Source organism: Antechinus flavipes, chromosome 1 (assembly GCF_016432865.1).
Source record: "Antechinus flavipes isolate AdamAnt ecotype Samford, QLD, Australia chromosome 1, AdamAnt_v2, whole genome shotgun sequence".
NCBI lineage: Eukaryota > Metazoa > Chordata > Mammalia > Dasyuromorphia > Dasyuridae > Antechinus > Antechinus flavipes.
This window is the reverse complement of record NC_067398.1, coordinates 243,856,523-243,880,646: the sequence shown is the minus strand read 5'-3', so window position 1 is coordinate 243,880,646 and position 24,124 is coordinate 243,856,523. Positions and strand designations below refer to the sequence as shown.

General features: G+C 39.0%; 2 protein-coding genes across 2 annotated transcripts; both read right to left on the bottom strand.

Moving 5' to 3' along the window:
• Positions 1-7,677: 7,677 nt before the first annotated feature.
• On the bottom strand, positions 7,678-16,610 carry PRSS8 (serine protease 8). Its single transcript, XM_051972164.1, is given in 7 exon segments — positions 7,678-9,031; positions 12,812-12,978; positions 13,078-13,272; positions 13,275-13,303; positions 13,480-13,672; positions 14,314-14,487; positions 16,496-16,610. Coding segments are annotated over 7 exon segments (1,008 nt in total). The 3' UTR covers positions 7,678-8,896.
• Positions 16,611-16,727: 117 nt separating this feature from the next.
• On the bottom strand, positions 16,728-23,905 carry LOC127545096 (polyserase-2-like). The gene is made up of 15 exons (XM_051972150.1): positions 23,797-23,905; positions 23,537-23,578; positions 23,314-23,387; positions 22,558-22,777; positions 22,147-22,319; positions 21,179-21,413; positions 20,969-21,098; positions 20,112-20,347; positions 19,861-20,021; positions 19,708-19,762; positions 18,060-18,236; positions 17,724-17,859; positions 17,391-17,632; positions 17,106-17,227; positions 16,728-16,880 (listed from the first exon to the last, which is right to left on the bottom strand). Exons 1-15 carry the CDS (start codon positions 23,903-23,905, stop codon positions 16,728-16,730), a joined length of 2,265 nt encoding a protein of 754 aa, XP_051828110.1.
• Between the last annotated feature and the right edge of the window lie 219 nt (positions 23,906-24,124).

The window sequence follows — 24,124 nt, the reverse complement described above, 5'->3', positions numbered from 1 at the left end:
AGGCTGCCAGTGCCCCAAATAGATGTGGGAGCCGGCTTTTTTTTTTGAGCGGTGGTTCTAGTTGGACTCAGAGTGCTACATAGAATTTTTTTCTCCTCCCTTAATCATATCATTCTCTGTTTTTTACAGATTCCTACATCAAAAATCTTCTTTCTCCTTTGAAAGCATAAAATTATGCTCTATAACTACATGGAAATTGGTATATTTTTGCATATAACTTTAAAAGTATTTTAAAATTCCTTATTTTTATTCATTAAAAAAGCTTTTATTAAACACACCTATGTGGAAAGGTGAAGAACTTACAGATTAAGCACATATTGATCAGAGACTGTTAACTGAAGTAGATCAGGCCTACAGGCCCCAGTCACATGATTTTAGATGAGATCTGGACTGCATTCCATTGTCCAAAGAAGGAATTAAGTGGCCAAAGCTGTATAGCACCTTTTCGCTGCATTCCACTTACCAAATAGGGAGATAAAGGTTTATGTAACCAATCACAGCCTGTAAAGGGTAGGATTTTGGGGGTTCTTTGTCTGAAATGTATAAAAGTTGTAAGCATCTTCAAGTGAATGACTCTCCTCCTGTGGGTATCTTTGCTGTCCTTTAGGGTCCACAGGCCAGGACAGTCCGCTTCTCGAGATTCTAATAAATTCTTTCTGTACCTCATTTGGAGTGACTCCTGAGTAGTCAGTTTGGGTAGGTGCAATTGCCCCAAACCCACCTATTATGTCTCAAGTCTTGTGCTAGATGTATGATATAAACTATAGAGAAAAAACCAAAGCAGATTAACATTTTATTGAAGAGTTGCCTGGTGGTGTAATTTTTCAGTTCTGAAAACTGAATCTGAGAGTGTAAGCAATTTGTTTAAACTTTTTGTTTAAACCTCAAATCCTTAAGACCTAGTCGAGAGTGCTTTCTATCACACAATTTTCAAGAATAATTTTGAATAAGCAAGCCCTTAATTAAGAAGTTTCCTTATTATTGCAAGAGGCAATAGTGGTGGTGTTAGAAGTAGAGTCTAAGGCCTGATGTTTTATGCAGATTGCTGGGAATGGAATTATTGGCCTGGAGTCATAAAGTATTTGATTTGTGGGGAGAATCGAAACTTAAATGTGACACAATGAGACCAAACTATCTGGATATTTGAAGTGATTCAGTATCAGTTTAAGTACTTCTGGGTGTGCCTTTTGTGGTTTTTTTTTGTTTCTCTTTGGGAGTTCCTTTTTAGTCTTTAGCATCTTTATGCTATCTTGTAGAGAAAATAAAGGTTGTCTTTAGGCATTGTTGATATTGAGTTTCTGAATGGGAATTGATACTTTGTTACTCTCCTTTGGGAAAAAAACTATACAGCAGGCAAAGACAGATAGATAGAAATGTATGCACACACATATATATACATGTATTTTGAATGTAACAAACACAAAGTCAAATGGGCATCTACATGTAAGTGGTAGAAGAGAAAGTGTATTGTACATAAGACTGTAAATCTCTATTATATACAGATTTTTCTTTTAAAATAATATAAAATAGGGGCAGGCAGCTAGATGGTACAGTGGATAGAACGTGGGACCTGCAGAAAGGAGGCCCTGAGTTCAAATCTGTCCTCATATACTTAACACTTCCTAGCTGTGTGATCCTAGGCAAGTCACTTAACCCCAATTGCCTCAGCCAAAAAAAAAAAAATTATATTATATTGACATCAAACATCAGTGTATACATTAACATGAAATTTTAAATAATGTAAAAATATAAATTAATTAATTTACATATAACATTTTTGGTGTACTGAAAAAAATTTTTTTTTACATCACCATTTTTCCAGAAAAAATGCAAAACACCATTTATTTTCATTTAATCTTCTTTATTAACATTTTTTCCATTATTTTCTTAAATCTATTCAGTCAACAAAACAATAATTGAAGCTATGGTTTGTAGTTTGCCAATTTATTATTTTTTGGCCCCATGGACCTGAATTTCTTTTTTTAAAAAACTAATTATTTTATTTTTTCTGGCATAATATACATAATACTGGTATATTAACTTTTTCAGTACACATTACTTTATGAATCATGTTGAAAGAGAAAAATCAGAATGAAAGTGAAAAACCATTGAAGAGAAAAAAAAAACAGAAAAAAGAAGTGAACATAGTATGTCTTGACTTCACATACACACATAATACACACATAATCAAAATTCTTCAACGACTTTTATTTTTTTCTTTTGTCTTTCATCTCCCCAACTTAACATTCCTCCCAAACTTTTCCTCCAATTTGAAACAAAATCTTTAAGTTGAGATTACAGATCCCAAAGGAAAGCTATATTAACAAAAGATTTTTGTGGAATTTAACCCTTGTAAGTCAAAGAGTATTTCTGTTGACCAAATTAGATGAAGAAGCTAGAGAGCTCTTTGATCAATATCTATCAGGGCTGGACCTGATTGCCTTCAGGACATTTAAAAATTCCTTTATCATTTAATTTCTCCTGTCATTCTAAACTTCACAAGTGTCATCATTTCTATTTTTACAAAGAATGCAATAAAGAGGTTTGATATTGCCTCTTTCAGATGTAAACAGTTTAGTTGCAGAAAGAACTTTTGGATTTAAATAGCTGATAAAATCTGGGAGTTAAAAACCAAATATTTTTCTTTTTCTTTCTGGTTTTCATGGCCTATGGTCCTTATTTCAAATCAGTAGCATATATTAAAAAATAAAGTGTTGATAGGAGGATATTGTCTTTAAATAGAAGTGGGCATAATTTTCCAATTTATCTAAGATGATAGACAAATACATTAATTTGGATCTGTCTTCTTATTATCTACCTAATTTTATCCCTAATCTTCATTCCTAAACTCTCTCTGCCCTTTTCTCTAATTCTCTTCCTTACTTGTAAGGTTCTCTTTATCACCAGTCCTATTTAAATTTTAAAAATTTATATATTTTAAAGTTAACACACCAAAAAAATGAAGCATTTCTATATACATAGTAGAACATACTAAAAAAAAAATTCTATTTCAAACTGAATCCCTATTTTACATTACTTGCTTAAAAAAATTTCTAAATATTTAAAGATTGTTCAATTTGTCTGCTTCTTTCTGGATTTCCTTCTATTCTCTTTTGTGCATTTTAAAAACATTTCAGTAGCTCTTTTCCCCTCCTCACATCAATTATGTTTTCATAATTTCTAATAGCATTATATTTCATTACATTAATGTTCCACTAAGAGGCAATCTAAATTAATTCTTATGTTTATTGTAGTTCTTTTCTTCTCCCCCTAATCCTTTCAGGTTCTGCATGTTTGTTTTGCTTGTTACAATTCTCCCCCCAATATTATCTTTTCTTTTATCTTCCCTCCCCCTGCTTGTATCTATACGTGCAGTATTTCTCTTCTTTCTTTCTTTTTATTATTTTTTTTATTAAAGCTTTTTATTGAAAAAATACGCATGGGTAATTTTTCAACACTGACCCTTGCAAAACTTTCTGCTCTAAATTTTTCTCTCTTTCGCCCCACCCCCTCTCCTAGATGACAGGTAGCGCAATACATGTTAAATATGTTAAAATATATGTTAAATCCAATATATGTATACATATTTATACATTTATCTTGCTGCACAAGAAAAATTGGTTCTAGGAAAAAAAAACAACTGGAAAAGGAAAACAAAATGCAAGCAAACATCAATAGAAAACGTGAAAATGCTATGTTGTGGTCCACACTTAGTTCCCACTGTTCTCTCTCTGGGTGTAGATGGCTTTCTTTCTCACTGAACAATTGGAACTGGTTTGAATCATCTCATTGTTGAAGACAGCCACATCCATCAGAAGTGATCATTGTACAGTCTTGTGGTTGCAGTATAGAATGATCTCCTGGTTCTGCTCATTTCACTTAGCATCAGTTCACCTAAGTTTTTCCAGGCCTCTCTGTATTCATCCTGCTGGTTATTTCTTACAGAACAATAATATTCTATAACATTTATATACCTTAATTTATTTAGCCATTCTCCAATTGATGGACATCCATTCAGTTTCCAGTTTCCTGCCACTACACAAAGGGCTGCCACAAACATTTTTCCACATATGGGTCCCTTTCCATCCTTTAAAATCTCTTTGGGATATAAGCCCAGTAGAAATATTGCTATGTCAAAGGGTATTGTGTACAGTATTTCTACAAAAAATTGTTTGCATATGGAGTGCTGGTGGGTTCCAGCTCAGTATTTTACATAAAAAGCAAAAGCTACTTCAGAACTGGGAGAAGAGATTCTGGGTATTTGAGAGACTAGAGCAAGCATGGTACAAAGGGTCCTCTCTGAACTCTGGTAGAGAAGGGAAATATGGAGGAGAATCTGTGGGTCTATGGACATGTAGGATGAGGGATGTCCCCCCAAAAAGTTAACTCTTTCCCAATCCTGCTATTTATTTATCCATTGAAAATATAATCCCCCTTATGTTACCCAAATGTTTCTAATAAAATGAGTTTGAACTACCAAGTCCACTGTTTAAGAAGAGATATAAATGTAAAGTTAGACAAAGAGCTCAATTTTTGTGTAGGCATGGTATTAACAATTTTGAGAATTATTAGAAAATATGATTGAACTGAGACTTGTTCACCTAAATTAAAGTCCCAGGCCTATGCAATCGCAATAGACGTGGATAGAAAATGCCATCTGAACAAGAGATTGAATGTAAATCAATACATGCTATGTTCATTTCTTTTTTCTGCTTGTTTTTTTTTTTTTTCCTCTCCCATGGTTTTTCTGTTTTGCTCTGATTTTTCTCTCCCAACATGATTCAGAAAGCAATGTGTATTTAAAAGAATAAAAAAAAGAAAAAGAAAGGAAAAGAAACTCCCAAAGAAAAGGAAACTGATGGAATCTAAGCAGGCAGAATACTGTTTATCTCTTGGATATAAAATGAAGTATTTATTTTTTGTTGTTATTAGATATGCTTAATTTTAACTTAAGCTGTTTCTGAAATATAAGATTAAAATTTGTTAGATTTTAATATTTTATGGTTAAATAACAAAAATTTCTAAAGTCAAGATGAAATGAAAATGTTCTTTAAGCATTTGATGTCCTAAGAATTTAATATTCTCCAAAGACAGATTCTTAGAAATCCTGAATTTCTCAGTTTGCTGAGCATCTATCTTTCCTACACACTCAAGAATTACAACTATTATACTTCATATAGGCAAGGGCAAATTTTCAAAATATAGCAAATTAGATATGAGATTGCAATGATATGACTAATATTCTTCTGTGAGGAAGAGAAGCTGCAATCATACAGGATAGAATTTTTAAAACTGTTTGATATGTCAATAACCCAACTGGGAGACTGCTCAGAGTGGCTGGGCTGTGTTGTCAAACATAGATCTGTGTGCCTCTGATTCTTCACTGTCTATTGTGGATCTCTTGGTATTTCCAAAAGACTAACTTTTCCTGAAGAACTTCCATTTGTTCCTGCACTTTTCTCAGTAGAGATGAGTTTCTTCTCTCTAGATTTAAGCCTTGTTTCTTCCCATTTTTCACTCTTAACCTTTGATGGCCCTGGGGATTCTTCCTTGACATCTGGCTGAGGAGTCAAGTATACTGACTTGGTTATGTGACTTGCCCACAGTTACACAGCTATTTAGTGTTAAGTGTCTGAGGCCGAATTCATACTTAGGTTCTCCAGACTTCAGAGCTGGTGCTCTATCTACTGTGCCATGTAGCTTCCCCCTACAGTTTCATTTTCATCAATCAGTGGCTCTGTCATCCATTCTCTTTGACATATCCTGTGATCTTTATTATTCTTCATTTGTGTTTGACTTTTCATGATCCTAATTGGAGTTTTTTTTTGGCAAGGATATTAGAGTGGTTTGCCACTTCTTTCAGCTCCTTTTATCGATGAGGAAACTCAAGGCAACAGGATTAAGGGACATTCCCAGGGACACACTGTGTCTGAGGCTGAATTTGAACTTAAGTCTTCCAGACTCCAGGTATGGTGTTCTATACTTTAGAAATCCACATCTTCTTTATTGTCATTAAGCACAGCGATGTCATCTTTTGAAAAAAAGGACATCATACTTATTGCAACCTTCAGCTTTACCTTTATTCAAGGTTCTTTTAGAAAACACACAACTACAGCAACCCGGAAAACAAAACCTGTGTCGACTATTAATCTCCAGGCCTACAACCAAACATATAAATTGAGCATGGTATTAATCACATTTATCACCTTTGGTATTTTTTTTTTATCAATTTTTATCAATAATCTAGGCTGAATTTTCAGAGTATTTTAGCTCCATCATATTCTTTCTTTCTTTCCTTTTTTTAAAAATTTTCCTTAGTTAAATGGAAAATAACTTTTTTTTTAGTTATACATGTACATTCTTTTTTAAATGTATTTTCATATGAATCATATTGGGAGAGAGAAATCAGAACAAAAGGGAAAAACCAGGAGAACATACACACATATATTGAAAAAAAAAACGAGAAGGAAAAAAAAAAGTAAACTGCATGTGTTGATTTACATTCAGTCTCCATAGTTCTCTCTCAGTCTGCAGAAAGTCTTTTTCCATCCAAAGTTTATTGAAACTGCCTTGCATCACTGAACAAATGGGAAGAATCAAGTCTCTCATAGTTGATCCTCAGACAATCTTGCTGTTGTTGTGTATGATGTTTTCTTGATTGTTTTGCTCAGCATCAGTACATTTAAATCTTTCTAGGCTTTTCTAAAATCAGCTTGTTCATTTTTATAGATCATATTTCATTACTTTCATATAACATACATAACTAATCCAGCCATCCCCCAATTGATGGGCATCAACTCATTTTTCAATCCTTTACCACTACAAAAAGACCTACTAGAAACTATTTCCTCTTTCAGGATTTCTTTGAGATTCAGACCCAGTAGAAACATTGCTGGATCAAAGGATATACACTGTAGCTAGAATTAGCAATTGGAACTTCTGGCACCCCAGATGATGCAAGAAACTACAATTGCTATAACGGTGTGGATTTGAGGCCAGGGTAGAATCCCATAGTGAGAGAATGGCAAACGATCTGTTTCTATGGAGATCGTTGCTGGGGAGTCAGGCCTTCTGCAGGTGAGCAGCTAGGGGTGAGCTAATTCTTGTAATAGGGTGTTTCAAAATATTCAATCCTCCTTTGTCCCATTAAGATAAGAGAGAGGTTTGTCTGATGCTACATACATCACCACTTGCTCAACATTTTTATCTTCTTTTACTCATGCATCCCAATTATAAGAAATTGCAAGTTCCATCTCTTTCTTCCCTTCTATAATAGTGTATTCTTCCTTTTACCTTTCTCACCTGTCTCTATTTGTCCCTTTGTCCTAGAAGAGAATGAGTTTTCCTTTGTTTTTAACTTCTTAATGCCTTTTAAAGACAGATTCTGAAAGAACATTTGTATCTCTTCTTATTAGAATGTTAGCATTTACAACATCATAGAGCTTCTTGCTGTTCAAATAAATTTAGTTGTATAGATTTCTTTGTAACAGATTTCTGTTGTTTGTATTTCAAAGTTCCTATTCAGGCTGATCAGAAATTTCATCAGAAATGCTTGGAAAGAAGTCCTTTGTTCAGTTGTATCTGATTTTTACTGACTCCATTTGGGGTTTCTTGGCAGGGATACTGGAATACTTCTATTTCCTTTTGTAGATCAATTTACAAATGAGGTAAACATGGTTAATCTTTTTAATTTTTTATAATAGTTTTTTATTTACAAAACATAAGCATATTTTCCAACATTGACTGATACAAAACCTTCTGGTCCAACTTCTCCCTTCATTCCATCCCCTCCCCTAGATGGCAGGTAGTCTAACACAAAACAGGGTTAATTTTGTCCAGGGTCACACATAGTGTCCAAGTCTGGATTTCAACTCAGGAAGTCCTCCAAAACCCAAACTGGGCCCTCTATCCATTGAGCCACCCAAGTCCATTAAAGATTCATTTTCTTCCTTTTAGGTAGGGTAAACTGCTTGGTGCTAATTCTTTTGAAATATTTTATTCCTCTCATTTGTTCAGGTTTTCTGTGATTCTGAACAGTTTCTTGACATTTCAATTATTAACCCCAAATTGACCTTGTCCAAGAATGAATGTCTCTTTCTGCATTTTGAGCGCAGAATCTGTGTTAGGGGGTGAGCAGCATTCTTCATCTGCCCTCTGGAATCCATGATTGAAAATTCCATTTATCAGAGTTGTTTTTCCAAAGTGATAAGATAAATATAAGATAAATTGTTCTGGCTCTTCTCACTGCAGGAATTCTGTACTAATTCATACAAACCTTCCCAGGTTTCTCTGAAACTATCTTTCTTCATTTACTGGAGACGAATATGATATTTCTATACCTTAATTTGTTCAGCCATATTCCAACTGGCAGACACTCCTTTAATTTCCAGTGCAGTGTCTACAAAAAGAGCTTCTACAAAGATTTTCTTCATGTATGGATCCCTTTCCTCTTTCTTTGCTATCTTTGAGTATAGGCCTACTAGTGTATCACTGGGGAAAAGGGTGGGTAGTTTAATAATGTTGATGGTACTTTATTTACATTATTGTGATTGTTTCAATTTCTGTTCAGCCTCATGCCATTTAAATCTTCTAGTTTTTTGAATTCACATTTGCAATTCTTTAAGAAATCTTAATATCATTATGCCATAATTTCTTTAGTCATCTTCAATTTGTTAGGTATTTTGAGGAAAAATAAATGATGCACCATTTCCTTTTAATACTTTCATACATCTTTTCCTTGGTTTTTGGATCACTGGTAATTTTGATCACAGTATTCTGTGATTCATGGTCACATAGAAAAACTGAGAATATTACTATTTTTTAAAATGGTGAGAAAGTTTGCATCATGGAGTGCTTTGGAATCTCTTAAAAGCATGGTAGTTTTCCAGACATATTCCTACCTGTGGGCGCTCAGTGGTGCAGTGGATAGTGCTGGAACTGGAAGCTGGAAGACATCTTCAAACCTGGCCTGAGAGGTTTGGTACATGATCCTAGACAAGTGACCTATCCCTGTTTGCTTCAGTTTCCTTACCTGTAAAATGAGCGAGAGAAGGAAATGATCAACCTCTCCAGTGTCTCTGCCCAGAAGACTTCAAATGGGATCGAGGCAGACTAGACTAAAATCAGCTGAACAGCACTATACCTTTCTGTAAAATTATGGACTAACTTAATGATCTACTTATAGAGCTACATGTTAGAAGCTGAACAAAAGTTGCTGTACATCCAAAGTTTTTTCATGGCTATGGAAATTTCCTCAGAGGAACTGGTGATATATCTTAGGAGCAGGGCCAATAGTTTTTGAAAAAATTTTTTGATTTGCCTATCATTCTTTAGGAAAGTTTTAGGGAATGACTGTAACAGGGGGTCCTCTTCAAGCATTAGTCTCCTGATATAGATTATCAGACCATTGTATAGGATATACTCTGGTACTATTCTCCCAACCCCCAATTGTCTTTTCTGGCATGCTGGATGGCCAGAGAGTAAATAGTATGCACACCCTTTTAGAATTCTAGAATTAACTGTAAGCACCTTAGGGGTGGTTTTCTGATGTGATAATTCATGTAGGCTCATTGGTGTGATTGTTCCTGTGATTACTGTTGATATCAATTATTTAGCCAGATTTAAGTTTGTATAGTAAGAAAACTTGATAGAGAACATATCCCCCTAAAGTCATATACATTCTCACAACTACATACTAAGCCCAGAGGAAAGTGGGCATAGTTTAGAGAACACATACTGCAGAAAGCTTGCTCATAACTCCTGATTCCTGAAAGTCCTTCTTCTTTGTGGGGTTCACATTTCCTCCTCTTATGCATGGTCTTTTCAAAATAATTTTGAAAAATTTCAAATTTAAACACCAAAGTCCCCATATGTATTGCATAACAAAAATAATTTAAGAAACCTTAAATTTCTCATGCCACGGACTTTAAGTTATGATATAGTATAGCATTCTCTCATTTCCACAGGCTACTTTCACAGATTGCTTTGTTTCCTTCTGATTATTTCCATGCACTTACAAAAAAAGTTTTTGTTGTGAGTTCTGCCCCATAGGTTACCCTGTCTTCCTCCGATCTTTGAGGTTCTGAGTATTGGTCCTTCATGATCCTCTTTGGCATCTCAGCACAGAGTATTAGGAACCTTAGATTCCTTTGATCTAAGCAGTGGTTCTCAAAGTAAAGTCCAGAGATTCTCTGGAGGTCTCTGAAAACCTTTCTGCAAAGTCAAATTAGTTTTTTTTTTCTAATATGGTAAATATCTATCAATATAACCCACCAAAAAAATTCTTCAGACAGATCTTTAATAGTCTTTTAAATAGTATAAAGATACAAAAGTTTGAGAAGCACTAATCTAAGATGTCCCAGAATGAATGTTTTACTGCTGTAGCACACTGGTCTATGTAACATGCTGAGGAACAAGAAAATAAAAGATCCTCATTTGGTTGAATAGTTGAGGGACTCTGGGTATGAAAAGCTGCATTATTGGGTATGTTTGTGTGTTGAATATTTCTGAATGGCTTTGCTGGATTAAAGGACAGAGTAAGTTTGGAAATGAATTTCACATTAATGCAAAATGCATCAATAAAATGATAAAAATAAAGGGGTTGAGGAGGTAGTAAAAAAAGGATTATTGTGAATTGGGAGATCAGAAGTGAATAGGAAAAACACATGAAAAGGTCTTTCACATTTTACATTTTAAAGCAAATTACAAGTGATAGTAGCAATATCAAAATGCATTGGGACTATTTTCTGGTGAGAAGCTGAATGGTAGTGGGAAGAAGCACTAAATACTAGAATAGAGTTTTTCCTACAAAAGCCTACTTAGCTTTATTTAAGAAATGTGCATATTTACCTCTCAGACTTGTGGAAGAGGAAGGAATTTGTGACCAAAGGTGAACTAGAGGTCATTATGGATCACAAAATAGAAAATGTTGATTATATCAAGTTAAAAAGCCTTTGTATAAACACAACGAATGCAGACAAGATTAGAAGGGAAGCAATAATCTGGGAAAACATTTTTATAGTTAAAGGTTCTAATACAACCCTCATTTCGAAAATATCTAGAGAATTGACTCTTATTTATAAGAAATCAAGCCATTCTCCAATGGTTAAACAATCAAAGGATATGAACCATTTTCACATGATGAAATTGAAACTATTTCTACTCATATGAAAAAGTGTTCCAAATCACTATTGATCAGAGAAATGCAAATTAAGACAACTCTGAGAAACCACTACATACCTGTCAGATTGGCTCAGATGACAGGAAAAGATAATGCGGAATGTTGGAGGGGACTGGGACACTGATACATTGTTGCTGGAATTGTGAATGGATCCAACCATTCTGGAGAGCAATTTGGAACTATGCTCAAAAAGTTATCAAACTGTGCATACCCTTTAATCCAAAAGTGTTACTACTGGATTTATATCCCAAAGAAATACTGAATAAGGGAAAGGGATTTGTATGTGCCAAAATGTTTGTGGCAAGGCCTTTCGTAGTGGCCAGAAACTGGAAAATGAATGGATACCCATCAATTGGAGAATGGCTGAATAAGATATGGCATATAAATGTTATGGAATATTATTTTTCTGTAAGAAATGATCAGCAGGATGAATACAGAGAAGCTTGCAGAGACTTACATGAAATGATGCTAAGTGAAATGAACAGAGCCAGGAGATCATTATGCACTTCAACAACAATATTATAAGAATCGATTCTGATAGAGTGGCTCTCTTCAACAATCCAAATCAGTTCCAATTGATCTGTGATGAACAGAATTAGCTATACCCAGCGAAACACCACTGGGAAATGAGTATGGACATAGCAATTACACTACTTCTGTTCTTCTTTGCTTGCATTTTGGTTTTCTTCCCAGGTTATTTTTACCTTCTTTCTAATTCTGATTTTTCTTATGCAACAAGATAACTGTATGGATATCTAGGCATATATTATATTTAACAAATACTCTTAATATGTTTAACATCTATGGGACTGTCTGCCATCTAGGGGAGGGAGTGGAGGAAAGGAGGGGAACAGTTCGAACAGAAGTGTTTGCAAGAGTCAATGCTGAAAAAATACTCATGCATATAAACATATGTCAATAAAAAGCTATAATAATAATAAATATGCATATATTCTTATTTTCCAGATGATACTCTCCCACCACTGCTTCATCAAAAAAATCACCAGTAAAAACTTTCAAGGATAATAATTTTGTTAAAAGTAACTCTTCCTAAATTATTAATTTTCATTTGTTAACACTATAATCCCAGATGAATCAAGTTATCTATTCTTTCATCTGGAATGCTTTAATATTCACAAATGGAGCCTCTCACAAATTTTGCCTCTCACAAAATACAAAATTACTCCTAGGTGAAGAAATAGCTCTGGTATCTAAATAAAAGACAACTTCTATAGTTTGTGGCATGTGTGTATAAAGGAATTTTCCCTTCCCTTTTTGTGTTGGGCAATCAGGGTCAAGTGACTTTCCCAGGGCCACAAAGATAATAAATCTGAAGCTAAATCTGAACCCTCCCCTTTCCCTGAATAGAGAAACCACAAAAGGTTACAACAGGAAGTACCTTGGATAGTCTAATCCTTATCATATTAACAGATGAGGAAACTGAGGCAAGGAGAAAGGAAGTAATTTCCTAAGCTGGACAGCTGAGTTTTCAGCTCCTTTTTAGGGCCATCAACCTCTCAGCCTTTCCCTTCAGGGCCCAGGTAAAACTCCTGCTGCTTCTTAGGGGTCTTGTTTTCCTCCCTTTCCTTTCTCATGACTCTTTCATCTCCCTGTCCAAGAGCAGGCCCTTACCTGGCAGGCATCTTTACCACCTTGTACAAAGGCAGCAGACACCTTGTCCGACTGGATAACGTGTGGCTCGTCAGGATCAGGGTTTATGTTGTAAAGACAGTTGCATGTTTCTCGACTAATCAAAGGTACCTCTGGCTAATGCAAGATCTTGGGGTTAGAAAGACTCACTGTAGAAAAGCAGATAAGGATACATATCAAATCCTCCATCCTCTCCATCTCTTTGAATATCACTGGCTCTGGCAACCCATACCCCCACAGAGTCTTACCTGAGCTGTGTGGGTTACCCCAGCCTGTGAAGGTGCAATGGAGTCCATTGGGGAAAGAGGCATTGGCAGCTGGTAGCCAGACAGGATGGATATCTCCTTGTGACCCCTCTTTCACATAGTTATGATGGGTGAAGACCTTGCCTACTGTCATGACCACTGTGTCAGGATTATAGGTGCTGAGTTGATGGGCCCCAGCTTCACTTCATAATCCTCCAACCTATGCTCCCTGAGAAGAGGGCAAGTGAAGGAGAGCTGGGATAGAGGAGTCCTTCATCCCTTGCACTACTTCCTTCCATTTCTGAATTCCAGCAGCACCCTCCATCCTTTCCCTTTCCCCAAAACCTCCCCACGTCCCCAGCTCTGTGCCTCCCTAGGCTTCTCTCTCCCAACCTTTGGTCTAACCTTGGGAAGCAGTGGGCAGCGGTCAGCACCCACTGTTTGGATACAAGAGAGCCACCGCATACATGGATGCCATTGTAGGTTATGCTGACCTGCCAAGGCCACTGGCCAGGGGAAGCATTGGTACCGCCCACAATTCCTGCCTGAGGGGCCACACCACAGGAAACTTCTGGAAGAGGACAAAGGGGGGAAGGGACTGCTTAGGGACTTCTGTGTCCCTAAATTAGAGAATGGAATCCTTTCCTAACCATCTAGCCACCTCTCTTTTAACTCTGCCCAATATCACTCTTAATAACTCTTCCTCTCCTGACTTTATATTTTTCCTTTCCTACCTACCTATTCTCCTCTCCCCTTCCTCTTTTCCTACCTTTCTGATACACTTCCCTTCATATCTCCTATATTGTACCACTTCCCTTTTTTTCCCTTCCTTTTTTCTGTGTCCTCTTTTATTTCCCTCTTCCTCCTCTCTCCTCCACCTTCACTTCCAAAGACCTTTCCCCCATTTCTTTTTCTCCTCCCCTTCCCCTTTTTGCCCCACCTTTCCCCTCCCCTCTCTTTCCCCAGCTTCTCACTTTCTTTCCCATTGGCCCCTGAAAGCAAAGAGAGAAGAAAATGAGCAGAGTGGGAAAGGGGGAGGTGACCATAGTTGGGATCTGGGATGTTGGGAGGGACGAAAAGTAGAAAGATTAAAGGATTGTAAGAAGGGCTAGGTCAGCCGTGATTGGGAAGGGAGGTGAGAAGAGTAGCGAACTAGTAAACTACAGGGTTGGGAAACGGGGGAAGGGGAACACCGGCCACCTACAGTCGCGCTGATCTCCACCCGCTGCCTTCACTCACCCCTTCCAAGCAGTAGTAGATTCAACAAGCTTAGCAGGGTCACCAACCCCAGGCCCATCCTGCTCCTCCTGGCCCAAGTCTGGGAAGCGCCTGCCATTCCCCAGACCCGAAAGGTCTGTTCCGGGGGCAGGTTCGACTGTCCTTTGTAAGACGACCTCCACTTAGTTACCCGATCTAAAAGCAAGGGGCTGAGCGGCTGGGCAGGCTCTCAGGGAGGGGTCTGGAATGGCTGAGCTGGTAACCGGTGTCACCTGTTCCCGCCCTGCCCGCCTCTACCTGCCACTGTACAACCTTTTCTACGGCTTCCTCAGTGGCCAGCTTAGCCCAATGGGGACTTAGCTTCCCTGAGCAGTACCGCCTACTTCCACTGTGTTCCCTTTCCCTTCCCTTACCTGAAGGAAGTTTGGGATTGGGGTCTGTGCTCTTTTCTAACAACGTGACCTTTATCACATGAGTCACCCAAATCTTATCCCTACCTGGATCAGGAAAAATGCTTATTCTCTCAAAACTAGTGCCAAGGAAACTCCTCTGTAAGATAGATGCACACTATTTAAACATCACTTTTCCTTCATTTGTATCCAGATTTGGGGGGTTGGGGAGGAAGGGGATCTCTTTCAATTGGAGAATCCAGGAAAAGGTGGATAGAATTGCTCTTAGAAGAATTTAAGCCTTTACCCCCTGTGGTTAGTCAAAGCTTTGATTTTGATTATGAGGGTTAATATCAGAGCCCGTCTACTTCCACTCCCAGGAGAACCAATTAGAAACACCAAGCAAAAAAAGGGCAGAAAAAAGTCATCAAACTGTGCATACCCTTTGATTCAGCAGTGCTACTTCTGGGCTTATACCCCTGAGATACTAAAGGGAAAGGGACCTGTATGTGCCAAAATGTTTGTAGCAGCCCTGTTTGTAGTGGCTAGAAACTGGAAAAATGAATGGCTGCCCATCTATTGCAGAATGGTTGAGTAAATTGTGGTATATGAATATTATGGAATATTATGGTTTTGTAAGAAACGACCAGCCACTTGAATACAGAGAGGCTGGGAGAGACTTACATGAGCAGATGTAAAGTACAATGAGCAGAACCAGGAGATCATTTTATACTTTAACAATGCTGTATGAGGATGTATTCCGATGGAAGTAGATATCTTCAACAAAAAGATGACATAATTCAGTTGCAATTGATCAATGACAGATAGAAGCAGAACACTGGGAAATGAATGCAAACTGTTTGCATTTTTGTTTTTCTTCCCCGGGATATTTTTTTTACTTCTGAATCCAATTCTTCCTGTGCAACAAGAGGGCCGTTCAGTTCTGCACACATATATTGTATCGAGGATATACTGTGACATACCATGTACGGGACCGCTTCCCATCTGAGGGAGGGAAAAGTCACAACAGAAATGAGTGCAAGGGATAATGTTGTAAAAAATTACCCAGGCATACTGTCAATAAAAAGTTATTTAAAATAATTATTTTTAAAAAATGGGCAGACTTGAGTGTCTGCCAAGTAATTATTTCAACATGGGATATGTCTTGCCTACCAAGATAGGATAGAGGTGCAATTTCCCCTCTTTAGACAGATTTTAGAGTCATCAGAAGTAGCTAATTTTGTCCAAGGGTAGAGCTAGATCTACTCTGATCATTTAATGAGAAATCAACCTGGTTGAGACACATATTGAATGCTGCATATGACAAACACTCAGCTGACCTTGGGCACACCTTGCCCAGTGAAGGCAGGATTGAATGGCAGCTGCCATGTTATTAGCTACAAATTTCTAGCTCTGGTCTTTGACTCAAACTTGTGACATTTGTAGTTTGTTGAGGGTGAGAGTTGAGCAGATCTGTAGTCAACACCCCTAAGGGCTTCAGAATAAACTAGCCTTGGGTTTCCCTTCACTGGACTGTACAAGTAGGCTTTCCTCCTCAGTTTGTGATTGCTCCTTTAAGCTACAACCATATTTTATGTAGAGTTTAAGCAAGACCTCTCATCTAAAACCAATGGGTTGTTGGCCCCTGTGACAGGCTTTTTCTCTTCTCCTGAACACAATTCCTAATGTTCCTTTGATAATTTCCCCAACTCTCCCCACAGGCATCAGACATTAAGAAGCTCCTGGTCATGTTAGCACTGTGTTTATTGAACATATTCGTTCCATCCCCAGAATTCTTTGGCTCAAATTATCACCACTCGGAATGCAAGTCCAATTAGACACCAGTTTGTCACCACCATTGTCATCCTTCTTGAATGTTTCAAGGTTCCCAGCATGGAACTGGTTTGGGTGCATTCCAGAGGCAGCCATTTGAGACTTGATTAAAATAGAGAAAGAGGGATATTTCATCCTCTTCCCCTGTTGCAACAGAAGGACAATTCAGGTTCTGCTTCTGGATCTGTTCAAGGTCTGGAGTCATTGGTTGAATTACAGAAAGGGTGCATCCCACACAGTCTGAGAGATCCAAGGCTGTTGGGTCCCCACTGGGGCAAACAGTTCTTGGCTTCCCCTTATTGAAATGCCTATCAGGACCCAGGAGTCAGGTCCTCGTTGGCACATGAGAGATGACCCTGAGTCAACCTGCATGAAAGAATAAGAGAAGCTTAGCTTCCAGGACTACTGGAGGTGGGATGAGGATAGTATTTTACTGATAATTGAGGGAAGTTGACAAAGAGGGTTTACACCTTCCTGGTCCTGCCTATTCCTTTACTCCCAAGGCTTGACACCTCATCCCCACCCCCTGATGTCCCTTCAGTAGAGCTTTCCAATCCCAGTTTACCTCCCCCCATCACTAGACCATCATACCTCATATCTGTCTAGTTTTTCACTGCGATATGCAACACAGATGGTTTCCAGAGGTAGGGTGGGCTTATTGAGGGAGGGACATTCTTTTGAGGTTAAGATGCTGACCGGTAGTGCCACAGGGACTTAGGAATAGAATGGGAGACCCATCAGAAACAAAAGGACAATGTTTCGCATGAAGGCATCAATCCCCAAAGCTCCATCCCTCCATTACAATCTACTAGTTTTTAAAGGACCTAGATCCCCCCCAAAATTCCTATTTTAGGATCCTAGCATCCCTTTGCTCACCTCGGTTTACAATATCTTTCCAGCCTACGACCCAACAGTCCATATCTATGGAAACTGGTCCAATATGGAGGCAGACTGGCAGAGCAGAAGCTGACATTTCTACCCTGGTCTCTAGCTGCAGTAGGACTAGGGGTGATCCCATGGTGTAATGAATGCTGCTGACTGGCCTTGACACCTGGCCCGGGGTACCAAAACGTGTTCTACCCAGTTTAACCTGTAGACGGGACGGTATGGAGCCATGCCTGTTGAAGAGGACAGTTTTATTTGTTTAGATTATATAGAGAAATGGACTAGTCTCTACTTCCCCCACCGCCACCCCCAAAAGAAACCTACCTGGCCACACAATGAGTGTCTGTTAGGACCCAACCAGGGCTCACTAGAGTGGCCATGCAAGCTTCATCTCTGGCACCGTGCACCTCTGCCACCCAGGGCCATGGATTACTATCTTTGTATGACTGAATGCCACAAGCTTGAAAAGGAAGATGCACAGGCAGGCATTAGTCAGTTTAAGGATTCATTTCTATGGCCCCACAGTCCCTTCCTTCCCGGTGACAAGGCTGAAACTCACCAGTGAACATTTGAAATCCTACTCAAATGCATCCCTCAACCCAAACCTCCCTGTTGCCTCCCTGCCCAAAGAGTTGGACTTGAAACCAAGATTCTCCTCACCTCCAAACTTGGATTTGGAGGGACAGAATAATAAAAAGGTTGTCACAGCCGTAAAGTCCCAGTTGAGCTGATCCTCCATGTAAGAGGTAAGGGCTGTATGTGTGATCCAGAGGCTTTGAAGTTGTAGAGGGGAGAAGACCCGAGGCCGAAAACAATCTTCTGGAGGCTTTGAAATACCTGCCAGATGGAAGAGCATAGGATAGTTTACCTCTCAGACTTGTGGAAGAGGAAAGAAACTTATGACCAAAGAAGAACTAGAGATCACTATTGACCACAAAATAGAAAATTTTGATTATATCAAATTGAAAACTTTTTAACAAACAAAACAAATGCAGACAAGATTAGAAGGGAAACAATATAACTGGGAAAACCATTTTTACAGTCAAAGTTTCTGATAAAAGGCCTCATTTCCAAAATATATAGAGAACTGACTAATTTATAAGAAAGCAAGCCATTCTCCATTTGATAAATGTGAAAGGATATGAAAAGGCAATTCTCAGATGAAGAAATTAAAACTATTTATAGCCATATGAATTGAAAATATGCTCCAAATCATTATTAATCAGAAAGATGCAAATTGAGACAACTCTGAGATACCACTACACACCTGTCAGATTGGCTAGAATGACAGGAAAAGATAAGGCGGAATGTTGGAGGGGATGTGGGAAAACAGGGACACTGATACATTGTTCGTGGAATTGTGAACACATCCAGCCATCGAGAGCAATCTGGAACTATGCTCAAAAAGTTATCAAACTGTGTATACTCTTTGATCCAGCAGTGTTACTACTGGGCTTATACCCCAAAGAGTTACTAAAGAAGGGAAAGGGACCTGTATGTGCCAATATGTTTGTGGCAGCCCTGTTTGTAGTGGCTAGAAGCTGGAAAATGAATGGATGGCCATCAATTGGAGAATGGTTGAGTAAATTGTGGTATATGAATATTATGGAATATTATTGTTCTATAAGAAATGACCAGTGGGATGAATACAGAGAGGACTGGCGAGACTTACATGAACTGATGGTAAATGAAATGAGCAGAACCAGGAGATCATTATATACATCAACAACGATACTGTTTGAAGATGTATTCTGATGGAAGTGGATCTCTTCGATAAAGATAGCTAATTTGGTGTCAATTGATCCAAGGATGGACAGAAGCAGCTACACTCACAAAGAAAGAACACTGGGAAATGAATATAAACTGCTTCCATTTGTTTTTCTTCTCGGGTTATTTATACCTTTTGAATCTAATTCTCCCTGTGCAACAAGAGAACTGTTTGGTTCTGCATACATATATTGTATCTGTGATATACTGTAACCTATTTAACATATAAAGGACTGCTTGCCATCTGGGGGAGGGGGTGAAAGGAGGGAGGAGAAAAATCGAATGGAAGTGAGTGCAAGGGATAATGCTGTAAAAAAATTACCCTGGCATGGGTTCTGTCAATAAAAAGTTTTAAAAAATAAAAAAATTTTAAAAAAAGTGAGAGATCCCTTCTCACTATGAATCCATTATCTTATCACATGAACAAGAATTGCATAGATCAAGATAAATGTATGGATGGTTTGTTATTTACTCATCTATACTGGTAAAGGGAGTCCCATCTTGATGAGATCACTAAGGTCATATAAAAAAAATGAAATACCTGCCAGAAACCAGGATCCTGATTCCTCGCACAGGAGGCCCCAGCGGCTTCCCATCTGAGAAATAAAAGGTTTATTAGAAATATGGACAGGGCCCCAGATACCCTAGTCAGGCCCCGCTGCTCCCTTACACAGTATCAGAACTCTTTTATTACCCAACAGCCATTTTTCTCCTCTTCATGGTACTCAGCACACAGGATGCTGGGATTCTCCAAGGGGTCGGGTACCACTTCCATCTTCGAGCCACGGACACAATAACACCACCAGTTAGATGTCATTTCAGCTTCCAACAGGGACGGGGAAGCCAGGGGTGGCTCTGGGGAGACAACAAAAGTGGAAAGCCGCAGGACTTGCCAGGCTTCCTAGCTTTTTCAGGTGAATGTGCAGAAGGGAATTGTACACTCACCTCCCCGGCCCCATTGGATCAGACGGCACTGGCTACTGGGCAAAAAGTAGTGATGCAGACGGGGTAAACACACGGCCCTTGTATCCTCAGTAAAAGACACTGGTACTTCTAGCTCCAAGAGGGCCAGGTCATACTCATAATCCTGCGTGAAGTTGACATTTAACCGTACACTGAGGATAGGTATCCTTTGTGCCTTGGGTGGAAGCATCACGTGCCAACTACTGATGTCTTTTAGGCTGTAGGTTGGGGAGAAAGTTACTTAACCAGAGGAAATGTAGCAAGAATCAATTGTCCATGGCGAGACTTACATGAACTGATGCTAAGTGAAATGAGCAGAACCAGGAGAACATTATATACCTCAACAATGATACTGTAGGAGGATGTATTCTGATGAAGTGGATCTCTTTGATAAAGAGAGCCAATTCAGTTTCAATTGATCCAAGGATGGATAGAAGCAGGTACACCCAAAGAAAGAATACTGGGAAATGAATATAAACTGCCTGCATTTTTGTTTTTCTTCTCGAGTTATTTATACCTTCTGAATCCAATTCTCCCTGTGCAACAAGAAAACTGTTTGGTTCTGCACACCTCTATTGTATCTAGGATATACTGTAACCTATTTAACATGTATTGGACTACTTGCCATCTGAGGGAGGGGGTGAAGGAAGGGAGGGGAAAAATTGGAACAGAAGTTGAGTGCAAGGGATAATGCTGTAAAAAATTACCCTGGCATGGGTTCTGTCAATAAAAAGTTATTTTAAAAAATCAACTGTCCATTAAGTTATTCATGACCTGTAACCCCCTCTCCCCTCCCCATTCTTCCTTCTGGAAGACAATCTCACAGCATTATTACTTACCCCAGAAAGCAGCTGCCTGGTGCAAGAACCCATTTCTCTGCTACCAACACCCCATGGCAGGGTTTAGATGCTGGAGTAATTATTACAGCCTTCCAGGGCCAGTCACCAGGTCTGGGAGCAATGCCACATTCTGGTCAAGAAAGTTAGCATTTAGATTGGCTTAATTCCCATTGCCCAGCCCAGAAATCAGCCTACTGCAATCTCCTTTACCTGGCAAGGCAATAGTACAATGTTCAGAGTCTTCTACCAAAGGTGCTGGGATAGGTTCAGGTTGCTCAGGGAAAGCTGCGCCTTCCACTCGATCCCTGATCCAGTCTTCAAAGGCCACCACATTTGTAAAGATCCCTGGACGGTTCCTCCTTGCACAGCCATGGCCAAAACTGGTGATTCCAGCCAGGAACCACTGGCCTTGTTCCTCACAGACAAGTGGGCCTCCAGAGTCCCCCTGTGGAAATTAGATAACGTCCAAGTGCTCAGAGTCGACACCACTGGCCTAGATGAACTATACTGGAGCAGGGAACATCCATAGTGGAAAGGCATAAGGGGCAGCCTTTATGTGGCCAACACTTGAAATTCCCAGTAGGGAAGTAGCAGAATGTGCTTAAATAATTTGGGGAGGGGCAGAGAGGGAAAGGATGCAAAAGGGAATATTTTTTGCCAATTTGAAAATACTAAGTATATCTGGTACTTGTAACTCCACCTTCTTCCCAATCCTGACTTTCTACACCACCCTTCCCTTCCTCTGACCCAGAACAGCCATGTCAGTATATGCACAGAAGACATGACTTGGAGGAAAGATTTTTCTTGTGCAGCAAGACAACTGTATAAATATGTATACATATATTGTATTCAACATATACTTTAACATATTTAATATGTATGGGGCTACCTGTCATTTAGGGGAGGGAGTGAAGGGAAGGAGGGGAAAAGTTGGAAAAGTTTTTGCAAGGGTCAATGTTGAAAAATTATCTGTACATATGTATTGTCAATAAAAAGCTATAATAAAAAAGAATAAAAAAGAAAAAAGAAAATACTAAGTATATCTGGAAAATCAAATTGGGAAGCCACTAGGAGACGCAATAGGTACAGTACCAGTTGCGGTAGGAGCAAAGGTTTAGTAACTACTATTAACAGGATAATGGCAGCTGGATGAAGCAGAGGATAGGTCCCCATTTTACCTGGCAGGTATCTCTTTTCCCTTCCTTGTAGCCAGCACAGAGCATAGTAGGTAACAATTTCACAGTAATATTAAAGGGACCATTGGAGTTGAAGAGACACTGACATTCTTTGGGTCCAATGATCTTCTGTTCCAGTTGCTGGAGTATCAAGCCTGACTGAAGGGATTGTGGTACTGTGGGCAAGAGCAAAGTCATCATCCACTGTTTATCCCTATAATCCCTGCTTAAAATAACAGTAACTGTCAGGAACTGGTTTATTTGACTATCCCAAATACAGAGTGCAGTTGGAATTGTTTAATATGGTAGAGCTGTGGAAAGGGAATCAAATTTATAAAACAAAAATCCGAAGACCAAAGAAATACCCAGAATCCAGACATTGAAAAACTTTTTTCTCACCCCTTGGAGACTCACCTGACTCTTGGACATCTCCCCAACCTGTGGCCCAGCAGGAAGCTCCATGAGGGAAACTGTGATTGGCTCGGGGCAAACAAATGGGCTGCACGTACTCTGTGAAGTTGACAGGCTCAGCAAGACGCATTAAAGCAATGTCATTTCCATGTATAGCTCCGGAGTAATTCTCATGAACCAGAATATCTGACACGTTCACTATCTGATGCATGCCACCTGATACCTCTGGGTTTAGCATTAAAAACAGTTGAGAGTGCACACCCACAGCAACACTAAATCGCTCTGGTGGAATGAGAGAGAAATTGCTGGGAAAAGGAGAATTAGAAAAGTCAAAAGTGGTACATTGTAATAGAGAATTTGCTAGTAATTATGGTGACAAAGGGAAAAGTTGCAAATACATTTTTTAAGATTAGCAAAACAATTATGGAGAACAGCCTTAAACTTTGATAATTTGTAACTATTCAGAATTATAGGATTAAATGCTCAGTTGATTTCTAGGAAAGCTTAAATCTGATCAGCCTTAAGTGGAAGGATCTATATGGACCAAGATATGGATGCACTCTTTTGACTGCCATGCAAAATTTTGAGTGGGTCCATTCTCCAGGATTGTATAAATTGGGAGTAAGTGTAGGCAAATACAGAAATGTATAGATTTTATACTTACTCTGGGAATAAGAAACAATGAGCTGCAGAGACAACCCAGGACTCAGAGATGAGGGAGCCGCCACATATTTGACTCCCAAATATGTTGACACTTACGTGCCAAGGCCACTTTGCAATAGGTGCATCAGAGCCACCCACAAGGCGGTCCTGGCGAAGAGGTCGACCACATTCTGGAAATGAGAACAGTCTATGAGACCGAATGAGAACTGGTACCCATTTCACCCCCAACAATCATCCCCATACAGTCAGTTGCAAAGACACGCCAATGAATTCCCAAAACCAGAGGCTAGAGTTTGTCTCCTTTGCAGCCTTTCTTTACCTAGTTCTCGGATTTCTTCTTGGAGAGGTGCAGAAGTGAAGGCTGGGGGAAAAAAAAAATCACATTCCTATTGCAGTTTTTCAAAAACAGGATTTTGGCTCATGAAGGAAAACCAGGATTGAATGCACCTCCCACTTTAAACTGCATCTTTCTGAAAAGAAATCTTACCTGTATATTGTGTCTTTCCTGGGATGGAGTAGAAGGCTGGGAAAACACACCCAAGAAAATATAGTTAAATTTAATGTTTCCCACTAAATTACCTGCCTTTATGCATTGATCCTCAAACTGAAGATCAAATACTTTTTTCTGCCGAAGAGAGCAATAGGTGGTTTTAGTAGTTATTATGCGTTTCTGCTTTTGCAGAAGCATTCTGAACCTGAGCAGCACATTTCCTTCCTAATGCCCAAAGGTTATTCTATGGGATCTGTGTCATTTGCCAATGAAGACCATCTCTTATGGTAGTAACTACTCCGCCCTGCCCCCCAAGTAAACCAAAGCTAGTAGTTACCAAGTAGCAGAAAGAGCACAGCTGGATACATGGTGTTGCTGAGTCTGGGGACACCAGAGCTCTGAAATATTGATGAAGGA

Bases quoted from the DNA above. Each gene is read 5' to 3' on its own strand.
- LOC127545096 (XM_051972150.1), bottom strand. From the start codon at position 23,905: ATGCTTCTGCAAAAGCAGAAACGCATAATAACTACTAAAACCACCTAT. The intron at 18,237-19,707 runs GTATTTCATTTT...TCCATCTGGCAG, and splicing joins AGGATCCTGGTTTCTGGCAG to GTATTTCAAAGCCTCCAGAA. The intron at 17,228-17,390 runs GTGAGCAAAGGG...TCTATTCCTAAG, and splicing joins GAAAGATATTGTAAACCGAG to TCCCTGTGGCACTACCGGTC.